This window comes from Mobula birostris, chromosome 8, assembly GCF_030028105.1.
Source record: "Mobula birostris isolate sMobBir1 chromosome 8, sMobBir1.hap1, whole genome shotgun sequence".
Taxonomy (NCBI): domain Eukaryota; kingdom Metazoa; phylum Chordata; class Chondrichthyes; order Myliobatiformes; family Myliobatidae; genus Mobula; species Mobula birostris.
This window is the reverse complement of record NC_092377.1, coordinates 13699749-13726070: the sequence shown is the minus strand read 5'-3', so window position 1 is coordinate 13726070 and position 26322 is coordinate 13699749. Positions and strand designations below refer to the sequence as shown.

General features: G+C 39.9%; 1 protein-coding gene across 1 annotated transcript; it reads left to right on the top strand.

Moving 5' to 3' along the window:
• The first annotated feature begins 380 nt into the window (after positions 1–380).
• On the top strand, positions 381–26081 carry hnrnpua (heterogeneous nuclear ribonucleoprotein Ua). Its single transcript, XM_072264803.1, has 14 exons — positions 381–1278; positions 10516–10642; positions 10730–10803; positions 13401–13540; positions 13623–13722; positions 17906–18018; positions 18374–18637; positions 19376–19495; positions 20140–20268; positions 20688–20856; positions 21811–22080; positions 22715–22899; positions 23917–24021; positions 25739–26081. Exons 1-14 carry the CDS (start codon positions 480–482, stop codon positions 25793–25795), a joined length of 2652 nt encoding a protein of 883 aa, XP_072120904.1. The 5' UTR covers positions 381–479; the 3' UTR covers positions 25796–26081.
• Positions 26082–26322: the final 241 nt, after the last annotated feature.

Here is a 26322-nt window from a genome sequence, read left to right as displayed (position 1 = left end):
AGGAATGTCTGGTAGGTGGGTGGATGGGGGAATCTCAGTCGTAGATTGCATATTGATAATAAGTGAACCCTTTAAATAGGATGAAGTGATAACCCTCTAATCCAGGCAGCCAGCATCTGATAATCCTCCTCTGTGCCCTCTCCATAGTCTCCACTTCCTTTCTCTAATATCTGTGAAAGCAAAGCAAATGCTCCAAATAGTGAAATCTACCAGAAGCAACCCTTCCCCTCAGGAGAACCCGGGGATGGTTGCCATGACCAGTGGGCACTCAGTAGTACGGTAATGCACTAGCTGGTTGTCCATTGTCACACATGGAAACGGGCAGGCTGGTGCGCGGCGCGCACACTACGGGGTTTACGGTAGCACGGCGTTGCCGCCACTGAGCCTGCGCGGCGCCTCGAGGTCGGAGCGGCGAGCGGAGCGGGTCGGGTCGGAGCGGATCGGATCGGAACCGCGAGTGCACGGAGGCCGGAGCCACCATGAGCGAGATCAACGTGAAGAAACTCAAGGTGCCCGAGCTCAAGGATGAGCTGAAGCGGCGGGGCTTGAGCGTGCAGGGCCTGAAGGCCGAGCTGCAGGAGCGGCTGCAGGCCGCCCTCGACAGCGAGGCCGAGGTGGAGATGGAGGGGGAGGGCGACGAAGGGCCGCTGGAAGCCGGGGAAAACGGCAAGGAGGAGGAGGCCGGCCACACCTCCGTCTGCCTGGACGAGCTGCCCGAGGCGGTGCTGGCCGACGATGTGGAGCAGGAGCCGCTACTGGAGGAGGAGGATGAGGAGGAGGATGATGCGGCGGAGGTCGGAGACAAAGCGGAGTATGAGGGGCCTGGACCGGGATTGAACGGCGCCCCGCGGAGCCAGCAGCAAGCTCCTAGGCCTCTGGTCGAAGTCCAGGCCTGTGCCGAGCCCAGCCCGCCACCTCCTCAGCCGCAACAACAACAGGCCGCGGCGGCCGAGACCGCCCGAGGGACAGGGAGAACCATCGACTACGAGGAGGAGGAGGAGGAGGAGGAGGCGGCGGCCGAAAGCGCGGACTCGGAAGCCGAGCCCAAGACGGCCGAAAGCGAAAGCGGCCTGGGCGAGGAGGAGGAGGAGGATGAAGAGGAGGCGAACGGGATGGCGGAGGCCCAGTCCCACGCGGCGCCCGCCGAGCCCCAGCATCAGGCGGGAGATGAAACAATGGAGCTGGGAAACAGTGCGGTCGCCGAAGCCGAGCACCGGCCAGCGGAGGGCGACGTGGCCACCGACACTTCGGAGGCCGCCTCCCAGCAGCCCAGCAAAGGTGAGATGGCGGCCTCGGCCTTTATTTATCCCATATCCCGGGGGATAGGAGGGGGTGGGAGTGATGGGATGCGCCCTTTTTGAACGGTAACTGCGGCCGTCATTTCCGGCTGCCCGAGAACACATGTGAGCTGGCGGGAGGCTGCGAGGGAGAGAGAGGGGGCGGCGGGATGGGATCCGCTGCAAAGCAACGGGAGCGGAGGATGGGCAGTGAAGGAGGGTCGAGAAAATGGAGGAGAGGGTGGGAATGATTATAGAGAAAGCAAAATGGAGTAGCGAAGTGGAAACGCTTAGAAGGAGGGAAATGGGAGCACAGAAAAGGAAAAGCGACACGTGTGGACCTCGCCGCAGCCGCGATTATCTTTTATCGTCGTTTTGAACTAAAAAAAATAATAAATAAGCCGAGCTCGCCCTCTGAGGGCGAGCAAAACGGTGGTCGAGTGTCGGAAACGTGTTTCTTTACTGCGTCCAAGTGCGGCTTCTTGCTAAAGACTTACTCGACACCAGTCACTTACTGTTACTCGGTGCCCTTAGTAAACTGTCCCAAGGTACTTTACTGGAGGGATGTCAGACAAATAATGAACTGCGTAAGACCAGAGTAGGTGGTTTTTAAGTCTGGATAGCTTTTAGGAGCGATCTATAAAACGAGGCAAATTTTAAAGTAAATTTGTTACCAAATTAAGGATATATGTCACCATATCTAACCCTGAGATTCGTTTTCTTACGGGCATATTCAGTAAACCCAAGAGTCAATGAAAGATGGCACTAAGAAAAGCAACTGATGTGTAAATACAAAAGGAAAAAAAGAAATGTAAGCAGTAAATCAAAGTTCAAAGTAAATTTTGTTATCAAAGTACATTTATATCATCATGTTCAACATCAAGATTCATTTTTTAAGGGTATAGTTAAATATATAGAATAGTAACTATTCAGAATCAATGATCACCCAACTAGGGCTTTCAACCGAAGTGTGAAAAACAACAAACTGCAACTTCAAAAAGAAGCAATAATATAAATAAGCAAAAAAATATTGAGAGCATGCGATGAAGAGGCCTTGAAAGTGAGTCTATTGGTAATGGGTGTATTTTAGTGATTGGACAAGTAAAGTTATCCACTTTATTCAAGTGCCTGATGATTGAGGGGTAGTAATTTTCTAAACCTGGAGGTGTGAGTCCTAAGGCTCTTGCACCTTATTCCTAATGGCAGCAATGAAAAGAGAGCATGACCTGGGTGGTGGGGTCGCTGATGATGGATGCTACTTTACTGCAACTATGCTCCATGTGGATAAGCTCAATGATTGGGAATGCTTTTCTCATGATGGACTGAGCCGTTCCCACTGCTTTTTGTAGAATTTTCCGTTCAAGGGCAATTATCAGTAGCATGAGAAGAAGAGTGCTTGAAAGTGAGTCCATAGGTTGTGGGAACGGTTCAGTGATGAGGAAAGTGAACCCCGCTGTTTCAAGAGTCTGATGGTTGAGGGGTATGTTTGTTTATGAAAGGAATTGCTAAGCTTGTGACTGGTGGTGAATTGTTTCATTGAGTTGAAGAATGGTAGAATAGGGTGTGGAATGGGAGATATGGGCCGAATAGCCTGCTGCTGTGCTGCATTGTCTATGAGATTGGGGAGCAGAGAAGTTTCAAACCGTTGGTCACTGGGTCAGAAGGTAAATCAGTGGATAGGATGCTGAATCCAGGGTAGGTTAGATAATTATAGACATACACGAAGTAGGGACAGTAGCTAGCCATGGGCATGCTGGAATAGTTGATCTCTATCGTTGATCTAGACGTAAATGAGTGGCAGTATAAGCCATTAGTGGCGGTATTGGAGTCTTGTATTGTGATGTTGGGATAGATGATGTTGAAGGTGTGGGTGTGATATCTGGGCTTCAACACAAATACCATGGAGGTTGTAAATTGTTTCTGTTTGGTGTTCAAAAGTGTGTTTAATAGTACGTAAGCAAACAGTTCAGACAAACCTTGTCCAGTCATGGATGTCATCCAAAAGGGATCTGAAAGGTGAGGTAAATTGGGTTTCATTTCCATCACTTGGACTTTGATATTGTTTGATATTGAGGTGCTATGGACATGTTGGAACCAGGAAATGTTGAACCCTTCGCTAAGAGCATGTTGGTAGGACCAAGAAACCAGGTGTTGAATTGTGAAACGGGGTTGAGGACTATTTGTGTTGCCATTAATAAGATTTGAGGATGTAGCCTCTTTTATCCCACAGCCAATAATATGCACTGACCATCAAGATTTTGAAACAGTTTTATTGCAAAAGTAAATCAAATCACTAACTGTATTTAGGGAGGTCATACAGCTATCTCTGGTGGTTCAAGTTTAAAACCATGGTAAATTTCAATCAAATCTGCACTTAATGGTTTTCTAACATAGACACAAGATTCTGCAAATGTTGGAGATCCAGAGTAACACACAGAAGATGCTGGCGGTCTCAGCAGGTCAGGCAACTATGGAAAGGAATAAACAATTAAAGTTTTGGAGCCTGAAACGTTGACTAATTCCATTCCATCGACACTGCTGCCCTGCTGAATTCCAGCATTTTGTGTGTTAGTTAAGCTTTTAACCCTGTATTCTGCCCAATTGGTCACGAATATTAAGTATATTCATTCTCAAAAATGCTAATAAGGTGAATTTTGGGTCAATTCTTTCATGCCAGCTAAGATGCCTCGCTGCGCTAGTGCCACTTGCCTGCCTTATCTCTCTATATTCCTTTCCTGTCCATGTTCCGTATATCCACCACCCTCCGTGTGAAAAGCAAGTGCCCTTGTGTCTCCTTTAAATCTTGCTCAGCTTAAACTCTGCCCTCTTATTTTAGATTCTCCTTCCCTGGGGAAAAAGACTATTTTCCCTCATTTATGTCACTAATAATTTTATAAACCTCTAAGGTAATCTCTCAGCTGCCTTTGCTCTCACAAATATAATCCCAGCCTATCCAATCTCGTAAACACGAGGAATTCTGCAGGTGCTGGAAATTCAAGCAACACACATCAAAGTTGCTGGTGAACGCAGCAAGTCAGGCAGCATCTCTAGGAAGAGGTACAGTCGCGTTTCGGGCCGAGACCCTTCATCTGGACCAGCAACCTTGATGTATGTTGCTATCCAATCTCTCCTTATCACTTAAGCATTCTCGTTCCTGCCAATGTTTTCTGTACCCTCTTGATTAATCACATTGTTCCTATACTAGTGACCAGAATAAAACACAATATGTCCTAACCAACGTTTTGACATCCCAACTCCTGTACTCAGTGCCTCAGCAGATGACTGCAAGCTTACCACATGCCTTTTTGTAAATATGGCTGAAAGAGTACAGAGAAAATTTACAAGCATGTTGTGCGGACTAGAGGACCTGAGTTAAAAGGATAGATTGAATAGGTGAGGACTTTGTTTCCTGGAATGTAGGGGATTGAGGGGGAGATTTGATAGAGGTATGCAAAATTATGAAGGGTAGATAGATTAAATGCAAGCAAGCTTTTGCCGCTGAGGTTGTGGGTAAAGGGTGAAAGGTTTAAGGGGAAACAGAGGGTCATCAGAGTGTGCAATGAGCTGCCAGTACAAGTGGTACATGCAAGCTTGATTTCACCATTGCAGATAGGTTTGGATAGGTACATGGAGGCCTATGATCCTGGTGCAGGTCGATGGGAGTAGGCAGTTTGAATGGTTTGGCATGGAGTAGATGGGCTGATGGTCTTGTTCCTGTGCTGTACTTTTCTATGACAATGAATGAAATATATGAATTATGCTTTATTATAATCAGTTACATTTGGCCATAGAATATTTTGAGGCCCTGTGGTGCAAAAGTTGTAAAGTTAGATACCAGGCCACATGTTGTGAATACAATGAATTCAATGAATTCCAGTAATTGGGCAGTTGATTGGTTAATTGGGACAACTCTTAAAGAACAAAAACTAATCAAGAAGATAGCCAAGATTCCCTTCATTTATTTGGGATGCTCTTCTGCTTAATTGGGTGCAGAGACTGTTGCTGAACGGTTTCTAACTAGCTTAAGTGTTGTGCACTTGTGTGGTGCTACACTGCTTTGAGCGAACAGATTTTAAATAGTATACATATATATATTTTAAATAGCACCAGTTATGTGTGTTTGTGTTCAAAAAGCGGTGATTTTTTGTCACTGCTAGTTGGTAAGAAATGAGCAGTAAGGCAGTTTAGAACTTTTACTCACTGTGGTTTCGAGCAAGCAGTCTTGGAGCTGCCAGAAACAGCCAGGAGTGAAAATGGAAATGAGCTTTGACAAGTTAGGCACTACGGAGAATTTGAAGGTATCAACAATCATGACGAATGTTACAATGAAATGAAGATTTTGAGGTTGCAATCATTAGAGTCATTGTATAAACACATTCCATTATCTGCATTAGGTATCTGTCAATTTTGTTCAATTACAGTCAATCAAAAGAACACAGCAGTGTACACTGAATTCCCCTGTCGATAACTATTAGAAACCAATGCACAGCTTTATAGTACTGTTGTAGCATTTGTAGTGTTCTAATATATTCTGTATTTCATTTAAATACTTACTTTTTTACTTAGTTGAATAGTAGTTTGCCTTTTTTATATCCTTTAACTATTTCCATGATCCTTCAACTAACTGGGACGGTTGCTTAATTGGACAAAGTGTACTTGTATGTCCCAATTAACCAGAATCCAGTGCAGTTCAAACGGTAAACATGAAAAAACACTGTTGATTAAGTGACAAATCATGTATTTAAATGAATTCCAGAACAAATTAGAACACCAACAATAATACTGTAGTACTATAAAACTGTGTATTAGTTCCTAATAGTTACTGACAGAGGAATTAATCCAGTGTACTTTTGATTGACTGTAAATAAAATCAGCGCAGACACCTAATACAGATGATGGACTGTCTTTGTACAATGCTTTCGACAATTGCATTCTCAAGATCTTCATTTCACTGTAACATTCAACATGATTGTTGATACCTTCAAATTCTTCATACTTCCTAACTTGTCAAAGCTTATTTTCATTTTCACTCCCAGCTGTTTCTGGCATCTCCAAGACTGAAAGTCTCAAATCACAGTAAGCAAAACTGTTCTGAATTGTCTTACTGCTTATTACTCGCTAACTAACAGTGACAAAATCACTGCTTCTTGAACCCAAACACACGCAACTGATGCTATTTTAAAACAGTTCAGTCTAGATACAGTGTAGTGTCCAATGGCCACACAGATGCACGTGACCTACGCTAGTTAGAAACTGTTTGGCAACAGTCTCCTGCCCCAATTAAGCGCCGCAGTATCCCAAATAAATGAAGGGAATCCAGACTATTTTTTCAACAAGGTTTTGTTATTTAAAAGTTGTCCAAATAAGCAGCTGCTTCGATTAACCAATGGCCCAGTTAACCAGAATGCACATGGGAGAATCGTACATAAAAACTTACTTGCTACTCTAGTTGTGTGATGATGCTGGGTGTGGAACTTTAGTTCAAGCTGGAGCAAAATGAACACTTGGAGAATACCAGACCGAGTTGTTGCTGCATCACAACTGCTTGTCTCGTCAGGAAAAAAAAGCTCAGGACTGCAGATGCTGGAAATCTAATTCAAAAGAAACGTGGAAATATTGAGCAGGTCAGGCAGCAGCTTTAAAGAGCGAGATTTAAGCTAACAGGGCTTTACATTAGAACTAGGAAATTTAGAAACACAAATATTCAAAGTTATAAAAAGGTTGGAGGAATGTCTCTGGCGAAATGGAGATGAGAACAAAGTGAATGAGGTTTTGGTGCCAGCTGAGAGTGTATGATGAAGGTTAGTTAATTGCAGTTGATCTACCTGTGGGAGCTATAAGTAAAAAGAGGTGAACAGGACACTAGGGAGAGAAACAATTACTGAACTGTTGGTTACAAAACACCTGTTTGTATTTTTTAAAAAAGGATGCTGGTAGAACAGGGAAGATTTGGTGAAAGAAAATGGATTAATGGTGCAGGTTGGTGACATTTCATCATAACTTCAAATCCTAAGGCACAAGGGATGTGTTGCTTATCTGAGTTGGCTGAGTTCTGCAGATGGTATAACGTGCCTAGTCAGAGATTAAATGCTATTTTATAAGTTTTGTTGGAATACTAAAAGGAGCCGAAGACAGTAAGGCATACAATTGAAGATACATTATAAATATGCCTAAATGTTTACAGAAACCAGACTTAATATTTGAACCACTTTCAGAGATGCTAAGGTTTTACACAGTAATTCTAGAGCATGTGGTATGTGACTATATTTGGAAATGATCTTTGGTCTCTGCAGTAGGTGTAGGTAAAGGGATAAGTTTATGATCAGATTCGAACACCAGAAGAAAATGTTGAAGTGTTGTGCAGAAGCCAGATCAGGAAATTGCTAAGGAGTTCATAGATCCTAGTGGTTACTCGAGCATGGCAAACAAGTATTTAAGGCAAACAAGAGGAAATTATTTAAGGCTATGTTGTAGTGGATCCCACATTACTCATTGTGACATCGATATGCAGTCAGCTGCAACTTATTTATGCAGCTTGGCTGCAAATCCTATTCTCTGAAACAAAGATAGCTGTTCCAAAGTGCTCTGCTAATGCAGAGGGCTTCACTGAGCCTGTTTTATATATTATGTCTTCATGAGATTTCAAATTCAGATCAGACAAAGTTATTTGGCATCCCTCTGTGATTCAGTTGTATATTGTGTATTGCCAAGTCCACAAATGCATTTAATGTGGCCAGGATATGGTCAATTCTTCTGGACATACACTTTTTATATATTTGTGGTGGCTGCTGAATGACCACATATCATTTTATTGCTGAAATCTAACTTCTCTGCATTTTTAAAATTAGTGGTTCTATAGTGCAAATCAGAAAGTCTGAAGCGCGTATTCCATTGTGGAATTGAAGGTAAATGAACATCATGCTCTTTTGGCAGTGGCTTCATTTTAGTTTCATTTTGATAGGTTAAATTGCCTTTTAAATGGTGGTGTGATCTGTCTCTCTGTACCAGGGGTTCCCAACCTTGGGTCCATGGACCCCTCAGTTTACTGGTAGTAGTCCATGGCATAAAACGGGTTGGGAACACCTGCAAGATATTTATAACTGCTTGTAGTACCCTACTAAAGCTGAACAGGCAGCTGTTCCCAAGTTTGGAAAAGGGTTATTAATAAGCAAGGACTATTTTTGGAGATGGCTTTGTGTCCTATTTCAGTCTCCCGATCATACAATTGTAGTTATCCTGTCGGCCTTTTCACTGTTACACCAAGGAGTATTCGTCATGCTTTGTTTGCCTAGTATTTAATCCACACAGTCTTACTTCGTAGTAATGTGTTTATAATGTATATGTTTTTGGATTTGAGGTCTGAAAGAATCAGTTTCCTCTTTTAATGATTCTGAACCAATTACAAATGCATTGTGCATTTTACTAACAGTCTTCCATTTTAAAACTGCATTAAAAATAAGCCTTTAGAATGTGATACATCACTTCCAAGATAATGACTAAAATATGTGAATTAAAATATTCTTTCTGTAGCAACGTCAAGTGAATTTGTTCACTTTCAAGTGGTTTCCTGTTTGTTGTTCAATGTAAACTTACTCTTCTAATTCAGGGATGTTTCAGTTCTTGGACCAGAAATTACCGTAGGAAGCTGTGTGCGTTTTCAAGGTTGAAACAAGTGGTAGACCTTTAGTTAGAGTGCTCTCAGTTGTTGAACATCCCCGTCAGCAAAATGGAGGTGATGATTCCATTAGGATTGTTTTGTGGAGTAGGCTGTCAGGAGGCGGGTATTCAAGGGTGGTAACATTAAAAAAAATACTATTCTCATGGAACTAGCCACATAAATCATGTTCCGTAAAAAGAGAATCTAGAGTTAAGCACAGTGAAAGCTGTTTAAATAGGCTGTACTGTGTGTTTATCGGATTGTTAGGTGACTAAATTCAGTTTACAAATAATCTAGAAAGGGTCAAAATGTCCCCTCAGTTGTAGAAATGTAATACAAGAACAGTAATCTGCTAATCCTAATGTATTCTGTGCCCAGTGCATAAACTTGCCATGTGGAAATGAAACTTAAAAAGCTTTGAATGCCTCCTTTCCTATTTGTGTGCAATAATATAGCTCATGATAATAAAATAATCTGAAGTAAACAGATTGTTCATTAGAGAATTACATAGATAATTAACTGTTGAAAATCAGTTCAGTTTTCTAACTGCTTGTGCTTAATTTAAATAGCTAAATCATACATTGTTCTTGTCACTATAGCTGCCTGTTCCCCTCTCCTTTCATGGAACTGTGGATATTGTAGTCCAGATTATAGAATCATAGAAAAGTACAGCAGAGAAACAGGCCCTTTGGCTCATCTAGTCCATGTAACATCATTTTGAGTAACACAGTGGCCTTTGAAAGATTCATAACATAATAACGTTGAACAATTTCTCGTGTATGTTTTGTAAACCCAGTAGTTACTCTCAGTCATTCATTCCCTGCTGCACATTGTGCACTGCTTTTCAGATGTTTGCAGCACGTTTTGCACAGGTTGATATAAACTACTATTGATACTCCCACTAAGATCATGAAAAAGTTGCGTTTACTGCTTGAGGTGTGGGTGAGAATTATCCTGGAAATCTTCCTGACCTTACAAGAGCTATCGCAAGGTCTTGATGAGAATTAGGAGGCATTCTGATCCTTCCAAATTTGTTCTGTCATTCGCCAAAATCATGCCTAATGTTCTCCCTTTATTTTCATGCACACTCCATGTCCCCTGCCTCCGTTAAAATCTAGAAGTCCTACCAGCGTTACTTTGACTCAATATCTTAACCCTGGGAGTAGAGAATTCCAAAGAAATCTGTTCAAAATTGTGTAGTGCAAATTCTTAAGATTGACCCATTGGTTCTAGGCTCAATAGTCAGGGAAACTCCCTCTCTGATTCTAACCTGTTGAGTTCTATAAGGACTAATTTCAAAATAAAGAAGAAATATTAGTTCTGTAACTCTACACATTTATGTTCCAGTCATTTTTATAAACTTGCTGCTTTGTTACCTGGAAGAATTCTCCAAAATAATTGGCTGATTAGCCTCAGTAATGCTATCATTGACTTCAGGGATCTGATAAAATAGGCAGTTGAGTTACCTAGGTTAGAGAGGCAATGGGTCTATGCATGTAGCATCATTTTAGATATTTGCCACTGACCACAGAATCCAGGAGTGTATCCGTTGGCAATTTGTAACTCACTTTCTTTTTTTAGACAAAGACAGCCAAGTTGATCAGGCGACTAATAAGAGTAAAGAGCAAAATTGCAAAGGAGTAAAGAGACCTCATGAAGATCATGGACGCGGTTACTTTGAGTACATTGAGGAGAACAAATATCGGCGGTACTTATAATATTATGTTATCAATTTCTAATCAGTTTGTGTTCTGTTAAGAACAAAGTTATAATCAATAAGTATGGCTTTTTGCAGGTCTAAATCTCCCCTGCCCCCGGTGGAAGAAGATGAGGAAGAATTTGATGATACTGTAGTTGCCCTGGATACATGTGAGTGTACTAAGCCGTAGATACATGAGTAGGCCACTATTGCGGCTGGTAGAAAAATGGATCGGCCATGATGAAATGGTGGAGAAAACAAGATGGGCCAAATGGTCCACTTCTGCTCCTATATCTTGTGGTCTTGTGTCTCATTTTCTCATTTTCTTTTACATGCAATCTGTTGGCTCTGTTTTGAATTGCTCATCAGTTTAGTGCGGTCTTTCTTTGGGGGTGGGGGGGGGTGTCTCCATCCTAATTTTGGCTGTTCCTCGAGTCAGGAACGTGTCATTTTATCCTATCAAACCCAGTGAGGATTTTTGTAATTTTCCACTTATTACTCTCAAATAACTCGATCTGATAACAACATCAGATGGAAGTATAAGTTACTAGAAGTTGTGAACAACTGCTTATCTTTCAAAGATCTAGAAATAACTTTTCACCACTACAGTCATCAATATTTCTTTCCAAGAATGAAATTGTCATGCTACCAAACCTCTCAGATTCCATAGTAGGCCTGAATTAGAAGTATTGTGAAATTTTACTAAGGGAGTTGCAAGCTCCAATAGATTATTTCAATTTACTCTTCTTATTGCCCTTAATTCTGCAAATTTTTTAATATGCTGGGGAAAGCTTTTATTGCCCTGAGACTTAATGACTGACAACCCATTTCTTTTGGTTAAAAGAGTACAGAGAAAATTTACAAGGATGTTGCAGGGTCTGGAAACTTGAGTTATAAGGAGAGATTGAATAGGTTATTCCTTGGAACATAGAAGGTTGAGGGGTGATTTGATAGAGGTGTACAAAATTTTGAGGGGTTCTGGATAGGGTAAATGGAAGCAGGTTTTTTCCACTGAGGCTTGGTGAAACTACAACCAGGGGTTATGGCTTAAGGGTGAAAGGTGAAAAGTTTGAGGGAAACCTTTTCACTCAGCATGTTGTTAAGTGTGGAACAAGCTGCCAGCACAAGTGGTGCATGTGAGCTTGAATTCAATGTTTAAAAGGAGTTTGAATAGGTACCTTTAAGGCTGGGATATGGAGGGCTGTGGTCCCAGAGCAGGTTGACAGGAGTAAAAAGTTTAAATAGTTGGCATGGTCTAGATGGGCCAAAGGGCCTTTTTCAATACTATACTTTTCTATGACTGTAAGTAAATATCAGCAATGACGTTGGCATATATTCTACATATGCATGCTATTCTGGATACGCATGCCCCAATTCCTGCCTGCTTTAATTCTGAAATAGTGTATGGAGTTGGATGGTTGAGTCTCTAGATTTTGTGTTCCTTATTAACTAGGGTCGTGTTATGGTTTAAAACTAAGCTAGTCAATATAGCCTAAGATTGGAGGTTAGTGGGGCCTGGAGGAGTATCCCGCACAAATGAGGAAGTCGAGGACCAGAGGGCAGAGCCTGATTATACATCCCTTACAGAACAGAGATAAGAAATTTCTTTAGCCAGAATGTGGTGAATCTGTGGAATTCATTACCACAGGCAACTGTGGAGACCAAGTCTTTGGTATATTCAAAGTGAAGGTTAATAGGTTCTTGATTAGTAAAGGCTAAAGGGAGAAGGCTGGTGAATAGGGTTGAGAGAGATAATAAATTAACCATCATGGAATGACAGAGCAGACCTGATGGGCCAAGTGTCTCTGATCTTGCTTTTCTCCGAAGGAAGTATCTTGAAACTATACGTTTTGAATTAGAATACTTCCAGGCTTGTAATTATCATTAAATAATTGTTGGGGGAGCCAGATATCTCTTCTAGCCTATTTCTCTTCCACCCTTTAGGTGGTGTTTAGGTAGGTTGTTTCCATATTTGTCTCATTTTTCTGCTTCAGTAAAAAGACGCTTTGTAGGTAAATAAGTTGTTTTCTTTCTGGAAGTGGTAACTTACTCTTGTGACTTGCATACTGTATGGCTTAAAATTGTTGATTTTTTAGAAGTAATTATTTAATGCAGTTATGATGTGTGTAAACTTGGTGCTGGGTGAAGAAGAAAGTTAATGTTAACCATCCTTATGTAGGTGTTAAATAACTGGCACAGGCTAAGGGTTGTATTAATTTTCTTCAGCGCCAGTCTCTTTCAGATCAGTTGCTGATGTTGCCAAGATCCAGACTGGGGTTACTCATCACATGTACTTTGAAACATGATGTGAAAATACTTCATTTGCATTAACAACCAATGCACCTGAGGGTGTGCTGGGGACAGCCCGCCAGTGTTGCTGCACCTTCTGTTCCAATGTAGCATGCCTAAAGACCCCAGCAGAACAATACACAACACAACAAGCAACAAAACAACAGCAGCAATACAAGCCCTGTTCCTCCCTCCCTCCTATCCACACACATCCAGAGTCCTCTAACCACAAGAAGGTCACCACCTTTGACTTCAGCATGCAGTAGATTTGGATTTGGACTCAAAAACATTTGGCCTTAGGTTACCCCAGAGGGCCTTGACTTCCAGATTTTGGATTTGAAACACTGCATTTGTTCCTTTGGATATGTCTCTTGAGTTAAATGTGTGCACGTCTGTCAATGTGTACTAACAATTTATAATTTTACTTTTATGTTTGGTAACGGATTAAAGTGCTAACAAGTATTATATTCTTTTCTAGATAACTGTGATTTGCACTTTAAAATCAATAGAGATCGTTTTGGCGCAATGCCTTTGACTATGGAAGGTTTTGCATACCTCTGGGCTGGCGGAAGAGCTTCCTATGGGGTAAATAAAGGCAAAATCTGCTTTGAGATGAAGGTAAATGCCCTTATTATTAGTCTGTACCACCATTTTACTTTAAAAGCCACAAAACAATACTGATACTATCTTGTCTCAACAGGTAACTGAGAAGATACCAGTTAAGCATTTGCCAGCAGATCAGACTGACCCACATGAGGTGAGGGTTGGCTGGTCACTGGCTTCCTACAGCATGTTGCTTGGTGAGTTCATTTTACCCCATAATCTATATCTTTTTCCCTCTCCGCTTTTAGTATTAGAGCAAATGCAGAACTGTTTTTGTTGAAAATACTGGCATCAGTACGGAGACACGATTCTCAGATGGAATTGTTTTGTTAGAGTTATTCAGATTTCAAGCATTGTAGTATTTTGCTTTAGGGACATGCCTTCTGTGAAAGTCCTATTGTTCTATTTATTTGGGCTTCATTGCCTGTTAGGACACATGCTTAAGACCTGATGTGTGCAGTAACCACATGAGTTGATTATGAATAACTTCTATTTCGTGGAGGTGTATTAGAAAGAGAGAAACATAGTGGAGAACAGCGGATTGGTAATTGGCATAGTGGACTTTGAATAATGTTGCAATGGCTCAAATACAGTACTGTGCAAAAGTCTTGGGTACACATATATATAGCTAGTGTGCCAAAGACTTTTGTCAACATGGAGTGGAGAGCAAGTTTGTAATTCTGGCAGGAGAAGAGAATGTTGGGAATGGTGAGGATGGAGCATCGCAGGAGAAGTGCGGGGCAGGTGGCAGAGAAGTGCCGGGGTACGGGGGTGGCGGTGGCACGGGTGCAGTCACACCCAGCCCTGAGACACCAGGCAAGGTCATTTGATTCAAATCATTGGTTTACTGATCATTACAGAATGTCACTTTGGTGCTTCCTGTTCCCTTCCCTCTTCCCATTTTCCCAACCTGCCTCCTTCCCACTCTTAATCCACAATAGAGATCCATATCAGGATCAAGTTTATCATGACTCACGTTTGTCATGGAAGTTTTTTTTTTCCTTTTTTTTTGCAGTAGCAGCAGTATTGTGTAAAAGTCTTAGGTGTGTGTACAAGTGTGAATCTAACAGTCTAGGTGCTGTGGGAAATGTGATTACAGAATGACCATAGCATTGTTCATTATTATTAAACTCAGATCATAAAAGTGAACAGATTCTGTTAGATTTGCCGTCCTTGGCAAAAAGAATAGCAATGCTGAAAATACTCAGCACACCATAGACTAAGGCCATGAATTGAGAAGGGCCAATACCGTGTCTTTAAAACCACTCTGTGAAACCAAATAGTTTCAAGCCAGTTCATTGATGAAATCTGTTGCACAGAAATGGTTCCAGTTTAACATAAATGTAGTATAAATAAAGCTGCACTGATTGCTGATGTAGGAGATGCAAAATGACTATTCTTGAGGTTTGTACATTGTTGAAGCACCACATAATGCTACTTGCAGTTTGGCAAGAGTCCTGATGGTGCTGAAAATAGAAATTTGTTCTCTTGCCAAAAATTTGACGTTTCTCAGTTGTTCACAGAATAGGGCAAAGAGGGAGCCTGAAATTTGAAGAATATGTAGCAGGGTACTTGAGTTCTAATTTTAGTTTTCATGAGACTGACAAATAATATCTACTGACTAGGAAAATTGCTGGGAATCCTCAATACTGGTTTCCTTGCCTAATGAAGGTAAAATAGCCTTCGCAGTTCACTCTGCTGAATTTAGAGCTGCATTTTATTGCAGTAGTGTTGTATCAGTATTTATGTCGTTCATAAACATCGCATCCAAGTAATGACAAGAAGGTTTGATTCTTTGTCTGCACTGAGGTATCTAATGTCAGATTGTCACTATTTGGTTATAATTTCCTTGCAGTAGTGGGGATAAAGAAAAATTGAATTTTGAGATTTCTTTGAGATTGGAGTCCAGATCTGCTAGAAAATGAATACTTGGATTGAGATGATTGTGTGCTACCTATGGTCGATTACTTTCTGAGCTTTTCATTATCTAACTTGTTCAAAGTACAAATACCCACAGGGGAAAACAAAATCAGGCATGATTACTGTGCTATACAAGAAACAATGAGATAAAAGGTTAAATATTTCAGTGAAATTGATCATTTCGGTACTTAAAAGTTTGAGAATCTCAGTTTTAGCTTCTTAAAACTGTATGCCTTAAAATCAAACATGCAATTCATATTATTGCACCGTAGCACAGCATTAATTGGGCTTCAATTCCTGCCACTGTCTGTACGTTCTCGCCTTGACCACATGGGATTCCTCCAGATGTTGTGGTTTCCTTCCATATCCCAAAAATCATACGTGTTAGGAGGTTAACTGGTCACATAGGTGTGTGTCAACAAATATACTCAAAGACTTACAGATGTACCGTGGAGAGCATCCTGACAGGCTGCATTACTGTCTGGTATGGGGAGAGAGGGGTGGCTACTGCACAGGACTGAAAGTAGCTACAGAGGGTTGTAAATTTAGTTGGCTCCATTTTGAGTACTAACCTACAAGGTACCCAAGACATCTTCAAGGAGCAGTATCTCGGAAAGGCAGCGTCCATTATTAAGGACCTCTAGCACCCAGGGCATGCCCTTTTCTCACTGTTACCATCAGGTAGGAGGTACAGAAGCCTAAGGGCACACACTCAGCGATTCAGGAACAACTTCTTCCCCTCTGTCATTCGATTCCGAAATGGACATTGAACACTACCTCACTTTATTAATATGTATTATTTCTGTTTTACACACAATTTTTAATCTATTCAATATATGTATGCTGTAGTTAATTTACTCATTTATTTATTATTATTATTTTTCTTCTATATTATGCATTGAACTGCTGCTGCTAAGTTAACAAATTTCATGACACCTGCTGGTGATAATCAACCTAATTCTGATTCTGAGTTGGGCGGCACAAGCTCGTTAGGCCAGAAGGACCCTGTGTCTCTCAGTAAATAAATATTAAAGGCATTTTCTGTCAGCAATTACATTTTATGTACAAGGAAAGCTTAATAAATGTTTGGATTATTGCCATTCTTAAGAAAACACTAGATTTTGCCTAAAACCTGTGATACTCATATTTGGTGAAGAAAACTTTGTTAATCCAAGCAAGGTGTGTCTGCCAGTTTTGTTTTTTTTTTCAATGAATCTGTACAACACAGTCAAAGAACACTACAGTGTAGAAAAGACTTTGCAGCACATCTAGACCATGTTGAAATATTACTCTGCTTAGTTCCATTGGCTTGCACCCAGACCATAGTTCTCCATTGCCCAGCCATCCATGAAGCTATCCAAATTTTTCTTAACTGCTTAACATAAACCCACATTCACCACTTCCAATGGCAGCTCATTGTTCACTTTAGACATCTCACCTTTTACGTTTAACCCATGACCTCTAGTTCTAGTCTCACCCAAACTCAGTAGAAATATCCTGCTTGCATTTACTGTACCTGTACCCCTCATAATTTTGAATACCTCTATCAAATCTCCCCTCAATCTCCTATGCTCCAAGGAATAAAGTCCTGACTTATTAAAACTTCCCCTATATCTCAAGTCCTCAACTCTTGGCAATTTCTCTGCACTCTTTTTGATCTAGGTAGGTGGCCAGAACTGCACACAATACTCCAAATTAGGAATCACTAACATTTTATACAACTTCAACGTAAGATTTTTTCCCCCGTTTGTTCTCTCATTTTGCAGTGCCTTCCTATTGAATTCGTTCTAATTTTCTCAGCAAACCTTGTAATTTTGCTTTGACCAGTGCTTGACACAAAAATTCATCTTTTCTCATTTCATACGGGAGCTCAACATCCAAACTGGTAGTTTTCTATTTCCTACTGTTTATTTTCTTTCTCTCATCTTTTTTCTCTATCTTGGGGAACCACATTTATGCTAAATGCACATTGCTTACTCTACTTACAAAAATACTCTGGAGAAATCAACTCTATAAAATGTTCAGAAAATCGAGTTTATACGTGCATTTACTCCCAAGATTTCATTTCACTGTAGAACTGGCAATGAATTCCTGCTGTAAAGGCACTTCTGTCACTTTTCAAACAATGCATTCAGGTTCAACCTGTAGAATCATGTGGTTTATCTAATAATTGGAAGCCAATGGCAACTAAGTATACCTGGTCTACTGTACTGCAATTACAAACATAATTTTTAGATGACAAAGAACAGTGTCTCTTCCTACTTCACGTACCACCATCCTGATAATCTTAAGAGAATCCAGTTATCGCTGTTGAATCGATAATCACCGTCCAGAGATATGGGCTGTGTGTACTTGAGCTCAAACTATTTCTGTTGTGGCCTTTTTTTCTCTCTCTCTGATTTCTTTTTATTTCACAAATGGCATTAATTGCTCATGGAATTTAAATCAAACTCTTTTCAGGGGAAGAGGAGCTTTCAGTTGGATACTCTGGAAATGGAACAAAATGTTCAAATTGCAAATCAGAAGAATATGGCGAAAAGTTTGGGGAAAATGATGTAATTGGCTGCTTCCTGGTAAGTTAATATTTTAGAAATCTTGGCATCGATTCCATTTTATGTTGTGCTACATTATTGCACTCACTTTTTGCATTTTAAAATGCAGAGAAGCGGCACCAGTTTACTAACTTGAAGGACTGTTAAGACTTACTATTTTAATAGATGCCTTGCATTTAATAAATGTTATAATATTCAGAATATTGGGATGAGTTTACAATTAAGTGTTTTGCCACAATTTGGGTATAAAGTAATGCCCATTACAGCTGATGCTGATATGAATACCAAATACAATCAAAGCATAGATTCTGTTAAGGCTTTTTATCAATAGGAAATTCTCCAAATTTCCTCAACTTTATTTTGTAATTTGTTACAGAACTTCGATGCTGATGAAGTCGAAGTCTCTTACTCCAAGAATGGACAGGATCTGGGTGTTGCATTTAAGATTGGAAAAGACTGTCTTGCTGAGAGAGCTTTATTTCCACATGTTCTCTGTCACAATTGTGCAGTAGAGTTTAATTTTGGACAAATGGAGACACCATACTTTCCTGTACCTGAAGGCTTCACTTTCATCCAGCAAGTCCCATTGGAGGAGCGTGTTCGAGGGCCAAAGGGACCAAAAACCAAAGGAGAATGTGAAGTAAGTTTAATGTTTTTTAAAAGCATTGCTCTTCTGGTTTTATTATAATGAAAGGAACATAGAGAGAGATCATTTAGATTCCTGAATCCTCTTCTATTAGATCTTAGCCCTATTTTAGCAACTTTTATGTGTGTTGCTTGAATTTCCAGCATCTGCAGAATTCCTGTTGTTAGCCCTATTTTATCCATTTTTGCTCTCTAGTTAGCTATGAAAAATGTACTGTAGAATAAAAGCAATATTTATTAATTTACAATATTTGGAGTTGAAGGTCTTAACATGATATATATTCCATACTTTATTTCTGTCTATTAACGTTTCTGTTATTCTCTTATCACACCAGATACGTCATTTGTGTACTGGACACCTAGTTGTACTTTCTTTATCTATAACTGTTCCATTAGAGATGTAACACAATTATTTTGTTTCCTGTTTCATTGAATTGTGCAGTACCGAGTGTGTGGTAACCTAGAGGTATGACAAGCTTACAATGCAAAACCAGTGATTAGTAGAATAAGTCCTTCTTGGGCTTCCAGCAGGAATCCCTGATGAAGATGGTGGAATTTGTCATTGAAACGTCGGTTGTAATCGATACCTGTACCCGGCTGGAAGCCCAAGAAGAGTTTATTTGTCATAATAAACCAGAAAAACACTAGATCTTTTTCCAGTGATTAGTGTTCCATTTGGAAAGAGTTATTTGTATTGGTCTGTAATAATTTTTCTTGATTTACTGTGTTTCAGGTTTTGATGATGGTTGGCTTACCTGGAAGTGGCAAATCAGTGTGGGTTTCAAAGCATGCAGCAGAGTACCCAGGCAAATACAACATTTTGGGGACAAACAACATCATGGATATTATGAAGGTTAGATATTTGATAATATGGTTTCTTGGTAGGTGCATGTGAATGAAGCAAGATTAAGTGAAGAAATAGTTGATGTTTGACCAAAAATAAAGGTTACCATTTGATTGCTGTTTATGTTATAAGTGCATGTTGGTGTACAAGCTTGCCTTCCCAGTAAGATTTTTAATTTTGCATTTTAAAAATTGTCAATCTAAGTAACACACCCAGACATGAATATATAAAGACAGTTTCCTATAATAATTCAAGTATACCCTGGGGCAAGCAGATTATGGTATGAAGTGAGTTTCTAGTCTTTTGGGCTTATTCTTGCTGTAATATGTCTTTAACCATCAACACATGAACATTATTTTGGTTAGATAACTAGGTCAAGGCATAATCAGTGAATTCTTTTGTGACATTTGGATGCATTAATATTGTTTTGCCATAGAATGCTACAATTGTTTATAAAATAGGATCACAGAGTACATGGCTGCCTTTTAATATATATTTAAACATATTAAAGTGATATGGAAGTAAGAAAAGATACTGCAATAATCAGTGTGCTGGATAAGAAATATACGGACAGGCGATTAATTTTTGGTTGTTCTCTGGTCATTTGTAATGTTCTAGGTTACTTTCTGCTCAACATTTGTTATTTGTTTTAGGTGCTGAGCTTCAAGCGTCAGAAGACCGATAGAGGTAAATTAACCACATTGATCCAACAAGCTACGCAGTGTTTGAGCAAGTTTATTGAGATAGCTGCTCGCAAGAAGCGCAACTACATTCTTGATCAGGTATGTAGAAGTTATGTTTTATTCTTCTCTTCCCCACCTTAATTAACACATGTGAAAAGATTGTTCCTGTAGATGGTCTAGACAGCAGGTTAGATTGTTTGAGAGACAGAAGGAGTGAACCAGATATATATTTAGAAATTGGTACTCCAGCATGGACTAGAGGTAGGGCTCTTGAAAGGCTCTTGAGTTCTCAATAAGCAGGGAAAGCACCAGTAAATGGCACATTGAATCTTTACAGTAGCCATTCCTCTTTGTAATTCTTTACTGTAATGAATTGTATATAGTGGAAAATAAACTGATGCTGGACAAATTAAGAAAGATGGGATGCTGTGAAAGAATGGGGCGGCAGGGGTGCCTGAATAACTCAAAATGAGAAGCAGTTGTTTTTCAAAAAAAACACTTTTAATTTTCTTGTGTAGACAAATGTGTGTGCAGCTGCACAGAGAAGAAAGATGTGCCTGTTCGCAGGCTTCCAGCGTAAAGCGGTTGTCATTTGTCCATCAGATGAAGAATATAAGGAACGTTCAAAGAAGAAAGCAGAGGAAGAGGGAAAGGATGTCCCAGAACATGCTGTTCTGAAAATGAAAGGTGTAGATCCAATTTGAGTGCAATTCTGGTCATGCCTTGATCAGTTTTACTTTGGGAGCTAGAACACCTGGTCGTTGAATGTGTTAGTGATACAACAGTGCATTTAGCAATTATGTGTTTATTTTTAACCAAATCTTTTATGTGTATGGTGTCCTGTTTTGGAATCTTTCCATATATATGTTAGTTACCTATTATCTCGGATCTCCTGATTTTTCTTTTGAGCATAATGAAGAGATACTGTTTTTGGATTGATTTGACATGTGTTTTACCTCTAAAGATAAAATATTTTGTGCCCTTTTTAAAAATAAATTTATCAGTTCAGGGCTGAACTGTAATTACATCCAGTTACTCTGCTGTGCAGGATTTTTAAAATTTAGTTTTCTCGTGTAATTTTAATCTTATGATATTTTATAGGTTTACAGTATTCCAACATTTCTTGTAACTTTGATTTATATTGTTATAATTCAAACACTTCTTTAAATGCTTTTCACTATACTTAGTTGTGTTTTTGATTTTAATATCCTTTGTAAACAAGCTCTTGAGGTGTAGCCTGCATTGAAGTGTAGGGAAAGTAAGTTTTCCAGATAGACCAGTTTAAGTTTCATACTTCCAGGTGCTTCAACTGGTAACCGTATTGCTGTGAAAAATAAAGATTGTGGCTATTATATGTATGCCACGTCTGACCGTGGTTAGTAATGGTACTGGAGTGCCCTTTGCATCTCCTTGCACAGTATGTCTTGCCGCTGTTCAGTGGCCTTTGCTGAAGAAAGCATGCATGTGGACACTGGGTGAGTACAGAGCTCGGCTGTGCTGTTTCCCATAGTTGAGCAACCTATTTACACTCTGTCCTGCCTGAAGTACTCTTGAGGGCATTGTGGACATGCAGACAGAATATAGTTTGGAAATAATGCCATCGACACATAGATTCTTAATATCATTGGCCTGTTTTTCAAGGTATCTTCGCGCTCCCTGAAGTGGGTGATTTTCTGGATGAGGTGAGCTACGCAGAACTGCAGAAGGAAGATGCTCAGAAGTTGCTTGAGAAATACAAAGAGGAGAGTAAGGCAGCCCTTCCACCAGAGAAAAAGCCCAATACCAATGCTGGGAAGAGAGCAATGAATCGGGGACGAAGTGGTCAACGAACTGGAATGAACCAGTACAATAGAGGTGGTCAGAGAGGAGGACGTGGTGGATATCAGAACCGCGGTGGCAATTACAGAGGAGGTATGAACACTGTGCAGCACTTCTAAGTCCCATTACTGTATTGGTTGTGTTTCAGTCCTTCACAGTAAACCACAAGCTTGCACAGAGAAAAACAAGAAGGATGAGGTATTTTCCTTTGGCATTCAGTTTGCCTGTACACCCTTCAGTGTGTTGTATAAGTAACCATGATTTTACTGTGAGCCTTAATGGTTAAATGTAGGTGTATTGCAAGCAAGACAACTTCTGCTTAAAACTGATGTTTCTGTGTACTTGTTGCTGGATCCAGAGCACAAACAGGAATCTGGTTGGTTTGCTTTTCCTGATGTAGCTTAGCTTGGACCCATTGAGAATTGGGTATTTTGTAGGATGTAACTGTTCATAGAATCGTATAGCATGGAAGTAGGCCATTAAACCATAACATGTCCATTTAACTGAGGGTCGGTTTGCTGGGATCGTTTTCCTGTAAACTTACTTTTTCAAAGTTACCATGCAGAATCATGATTAGAGGCCATTCTGTCTATCCTGGCTGTGCTAGTTCTTTGAAAGAGCAGTATAATTTATCCCATATTCTGCTCTTTCTAGACAGGTTAGTAATATTGTTCTTCTTTTTCAGCTATTCATTTTAATAATCTGAATATTCCACTCTTTTGTACAGGTTCGAACCGTGGGCAGTTTAATAGAAGAGGAGTTCAGCAGAATCGTGGCTATCCTCAAAACCAGCGCTTCACTCCAATGATTGGCTTTTCCAGGGGTGGTTTCATTGACAGGGGCTTATTCAGTGGGAGAGGTGCGTCTTACAACCACAGGGGTCCAGCAGACAACCGAGGAGGCTATGGACAGGTAAAGTTTGAATTCTTTTGTACCTGAGGGAATACTTGTCTGGTCTCTGACTCCATTTATTAAAAAAAATTGAACCCGTGTCTTTTAACATGCTGTAAACCATAAATCTTACCATTCTGATCTATGTGCCCGTATGATGGCAACTCTTCAAAATTTAAGTAAATAGTCTGATTTTTTTTAGTCAAACAAAAAAGATTCTCATATTAATATTTTAATAACTTCTTTGAACATTTTTTCTTTTTGTTCTTTTATTGTATGTAATGCTCAGTTCTTTTGTTGACTTCATGTTTGCTTCATTTCCTCATGTATGTTTTGTAATAGCATGTCTTCACACTTGGCACAACCTCAGACATTGCCATGCGTATTAACTTTTAGGTATAAAGCTGTTCCTTTAAGGAATTCTCCACCATGAAGTGCAGCTCAATTAGTGATTACATGCAAATCAGTGATTGATAGATTTTTGGGTATTAGAGGAATTAAGAGATTTGGGAAACTTGTGTTTTTCGACCATGATCTCATTAATTGATGCATTCCTCTTCAGGGGCCTAAATGGCCCAGTTTGAAGAAGTGTAGCCTTGAGGCTTATCGCTTCTATTTATTGAGTCATTTGCCAGATTTAGAAATTGATTAGATTAAACTGGAAGGTCCTCTTTTGTTGTATAAAATTGAAGTACCAGTTCCCCACTAAAGTCAATGTGCTCTTGAATGCAGGAATTTGCTGTTGTCCACTATTGCTTTTTGAAACAGTGCTAGTATTTGCATATGCTACACTGGTAAAGTTACTTCGAATCAGAGTCCTATTGTACAGAACTAAGGAGAATAGTTCTCTCTCCTTCGAGTCACAAAGTCTTGCAAGTCACTGGGAAATTTTGTGCAGAGCAGCCAAGTGTTGAGAATGCAGATTCAGTGGTGCAGTCCTTTTCAGAAAAAAATAGGTGGTTAGGCAGCCAAGTCAGGGAGTAAGTGTCAAAAGTACAACCCTACCTCTTGACTGTAATCTCTCTCCATTCACGACAGAATTTCAGAGGCAGGGGAAACCGTGGCTATAACCAAGGCTACAGGAACGAAAATTTCAACCTAGGTCAAGGCTACAAACAGAACTGGAACCGTCAGCAGCAGGCGGTAAGTAACTGGGCGAAGGGACAGCAGATGTTTACCATAAAGTTGTTTGTCATGTGACAAATAAAACTCCATTGGTGTCATTATCAATCGATGCATGTAGACAATTCCTTTTTGCTTGGCTTGGTTGTTGGCCAGAAATATTAATTTTAATTCTTGATGTCAGCACATCTTTGTTTATTCAAAATGTGCTTTTTAAACTCACCATGAAAGGCAAGTGATTCTTAAACTGCTGGGGATGAGAGCTTATAATTGGTTTACAATTGTCACATGTTACGATGCAGTGAAAAGCTTTTATTAGCCTGCCACGCAGACAGATCATTGCATACATAAGTACTTTGAGGTATGCAAAAAGCAACGACGATAATAAATGTAGTGAGTAGATCTGAGAGTAACTTAAGAGTTCCTACAGACTTTATACAGTTGAGTTAAACAAATGGATGCTCGATTGTTAAAAAAAAATTGGAGGATCTTGAAGCCATTTAGAATTGAAGGCAGGTTGTACCTTCCTGGCTGCAAGATTTGAAATATAAAACAGAAATTGCTGGAACTATTTGGCAAGTTACACTTCCTGCTAAGGAGAGTGACATGTTAAAGTTTAACTATTTTGTGACTATCTCCTGCATTATCAGTTTTTATTTCAGATTTCCACCAAATGCAGTCTCTTGCTTTTACGGGTATGGCTTTCATAGCTTTTAAGCCTGGTTCAATGTGATGACCTTGTCTCAGAGCAGTGGTTGTAGTCATGCTGGCGTTGGGCTCTTTTATCAATGATTTGTGATATGAAAAGTGTCAGTTGTTGCCTGAGAGCCAGAATACAAAACTCTACACTGGCAATTCAGTGTAACCCTGAGCAAGTGTCTATCAGACTATACATTTTCCAGCACAGTTCTGAAGAAGAGCTGCTCAATTTTTCAGAATAGGTTTATTGGTGGAAGCAGTACAGTGCAATACATAAAATATATTATAAACTACTATAAGAAATAAGGAGTGAAAAAAGAGCAGAAGTAGTGTTCGTGGGTTTAGTGTTCATTCAGAAATCGGATGGCAGCGGGGAAGAAGCTGTTCCTGAAATGCTGAGTGCGTGCCTCAAGCTTCTGTTCCTCCTCCCTGATAGGTAGTATTGAGAACCTGTCCTGGGTGGTGGGGGTCATTGATTTTGGATGCCACCTCTTTGAGGCATTGCCTTTTTTGAAGATTGTCCTTTGGTGGGGAGGCTAGAGCCCATGATGAAGTTGGCTGCTCCATCGACATAACCCCCAGAGCAACATTAAAAAAACTGATTTACAGGCAATTATCACGTTGCCCATGCTCCAGATTGACTGTCTTGATTTCCTTCATATAATAGTGACTGTGCCAAAAATAGTTAACTAAAATTATTGCTTTTTCATAAATTGAATGATGATAAATACTAGTCTGGTTAACTGCCACAGCTATCGTTTAAGATAATGGATAAATTACGTTTTTTATTTTCATTTTGCCTTCCACTATGAAATACAGAGAGCCCTTGGAAACACTATGTAACGGGCAGTTATTTCATGTAAAAGATTATCTACAATATGTCATTACCTTCCTATAAGCAAAGAACCAGTGTCTCAAGGCATTTACCCCGTTTCCAAGGTCAATAATGGGAGGAATGACCCAGACGAGCTATTTTAATAGGGTTGAACTTTCCTGTATACTTACGCTGGTTTTAATGTTTATTTTCTTAACCTTGCAGCGACTTCAGCAGTTCTGGAGCCAGTACAGTAATCATTATAACAAAGACTACTACTAGGATCTGCAGAGAGTGATCCAACAACTGTAACACAGCTGTAACTTCAACCAAGAGATGTCAACTTTTTTAATCTTGATTTTTAAACATTCCAAAACAAAGTGCCTGCAGGTCGTATTTGGAAGCTTTATCAATTAATTGATTTTTAAGTGTCTTTTATTTTTTTACATTTTAATTGTAATGTTTAGGTGGAATGTGGTGAACCTCCCAATTTCTAGAGGATGAAAACATTTTCAGTTTCTGCATTTTTTCTGTAAAATTTTATCAAATAAAACCCCTCTGAACTTGTGCTTTGTGTGTCCTGTGTATCTCTGATTCTGCCAATTTTTTAAACTTGATAACCTGGGGAGGGAGACAAGAAATGCTTAGATGAAGAGACTTGGGAGTCCCAGTGCAGGATACCCTAAAGATTAACTTGCAGGTTCAGTTGGTAATAAGGAAGAAAAATGCAGTGTTAGCATTCATTTTGAGAAGGCTAGAATGTAAAAGCAAGGATGTAATGCTGGGGCTTTATAAGACTTTGGTCAGAC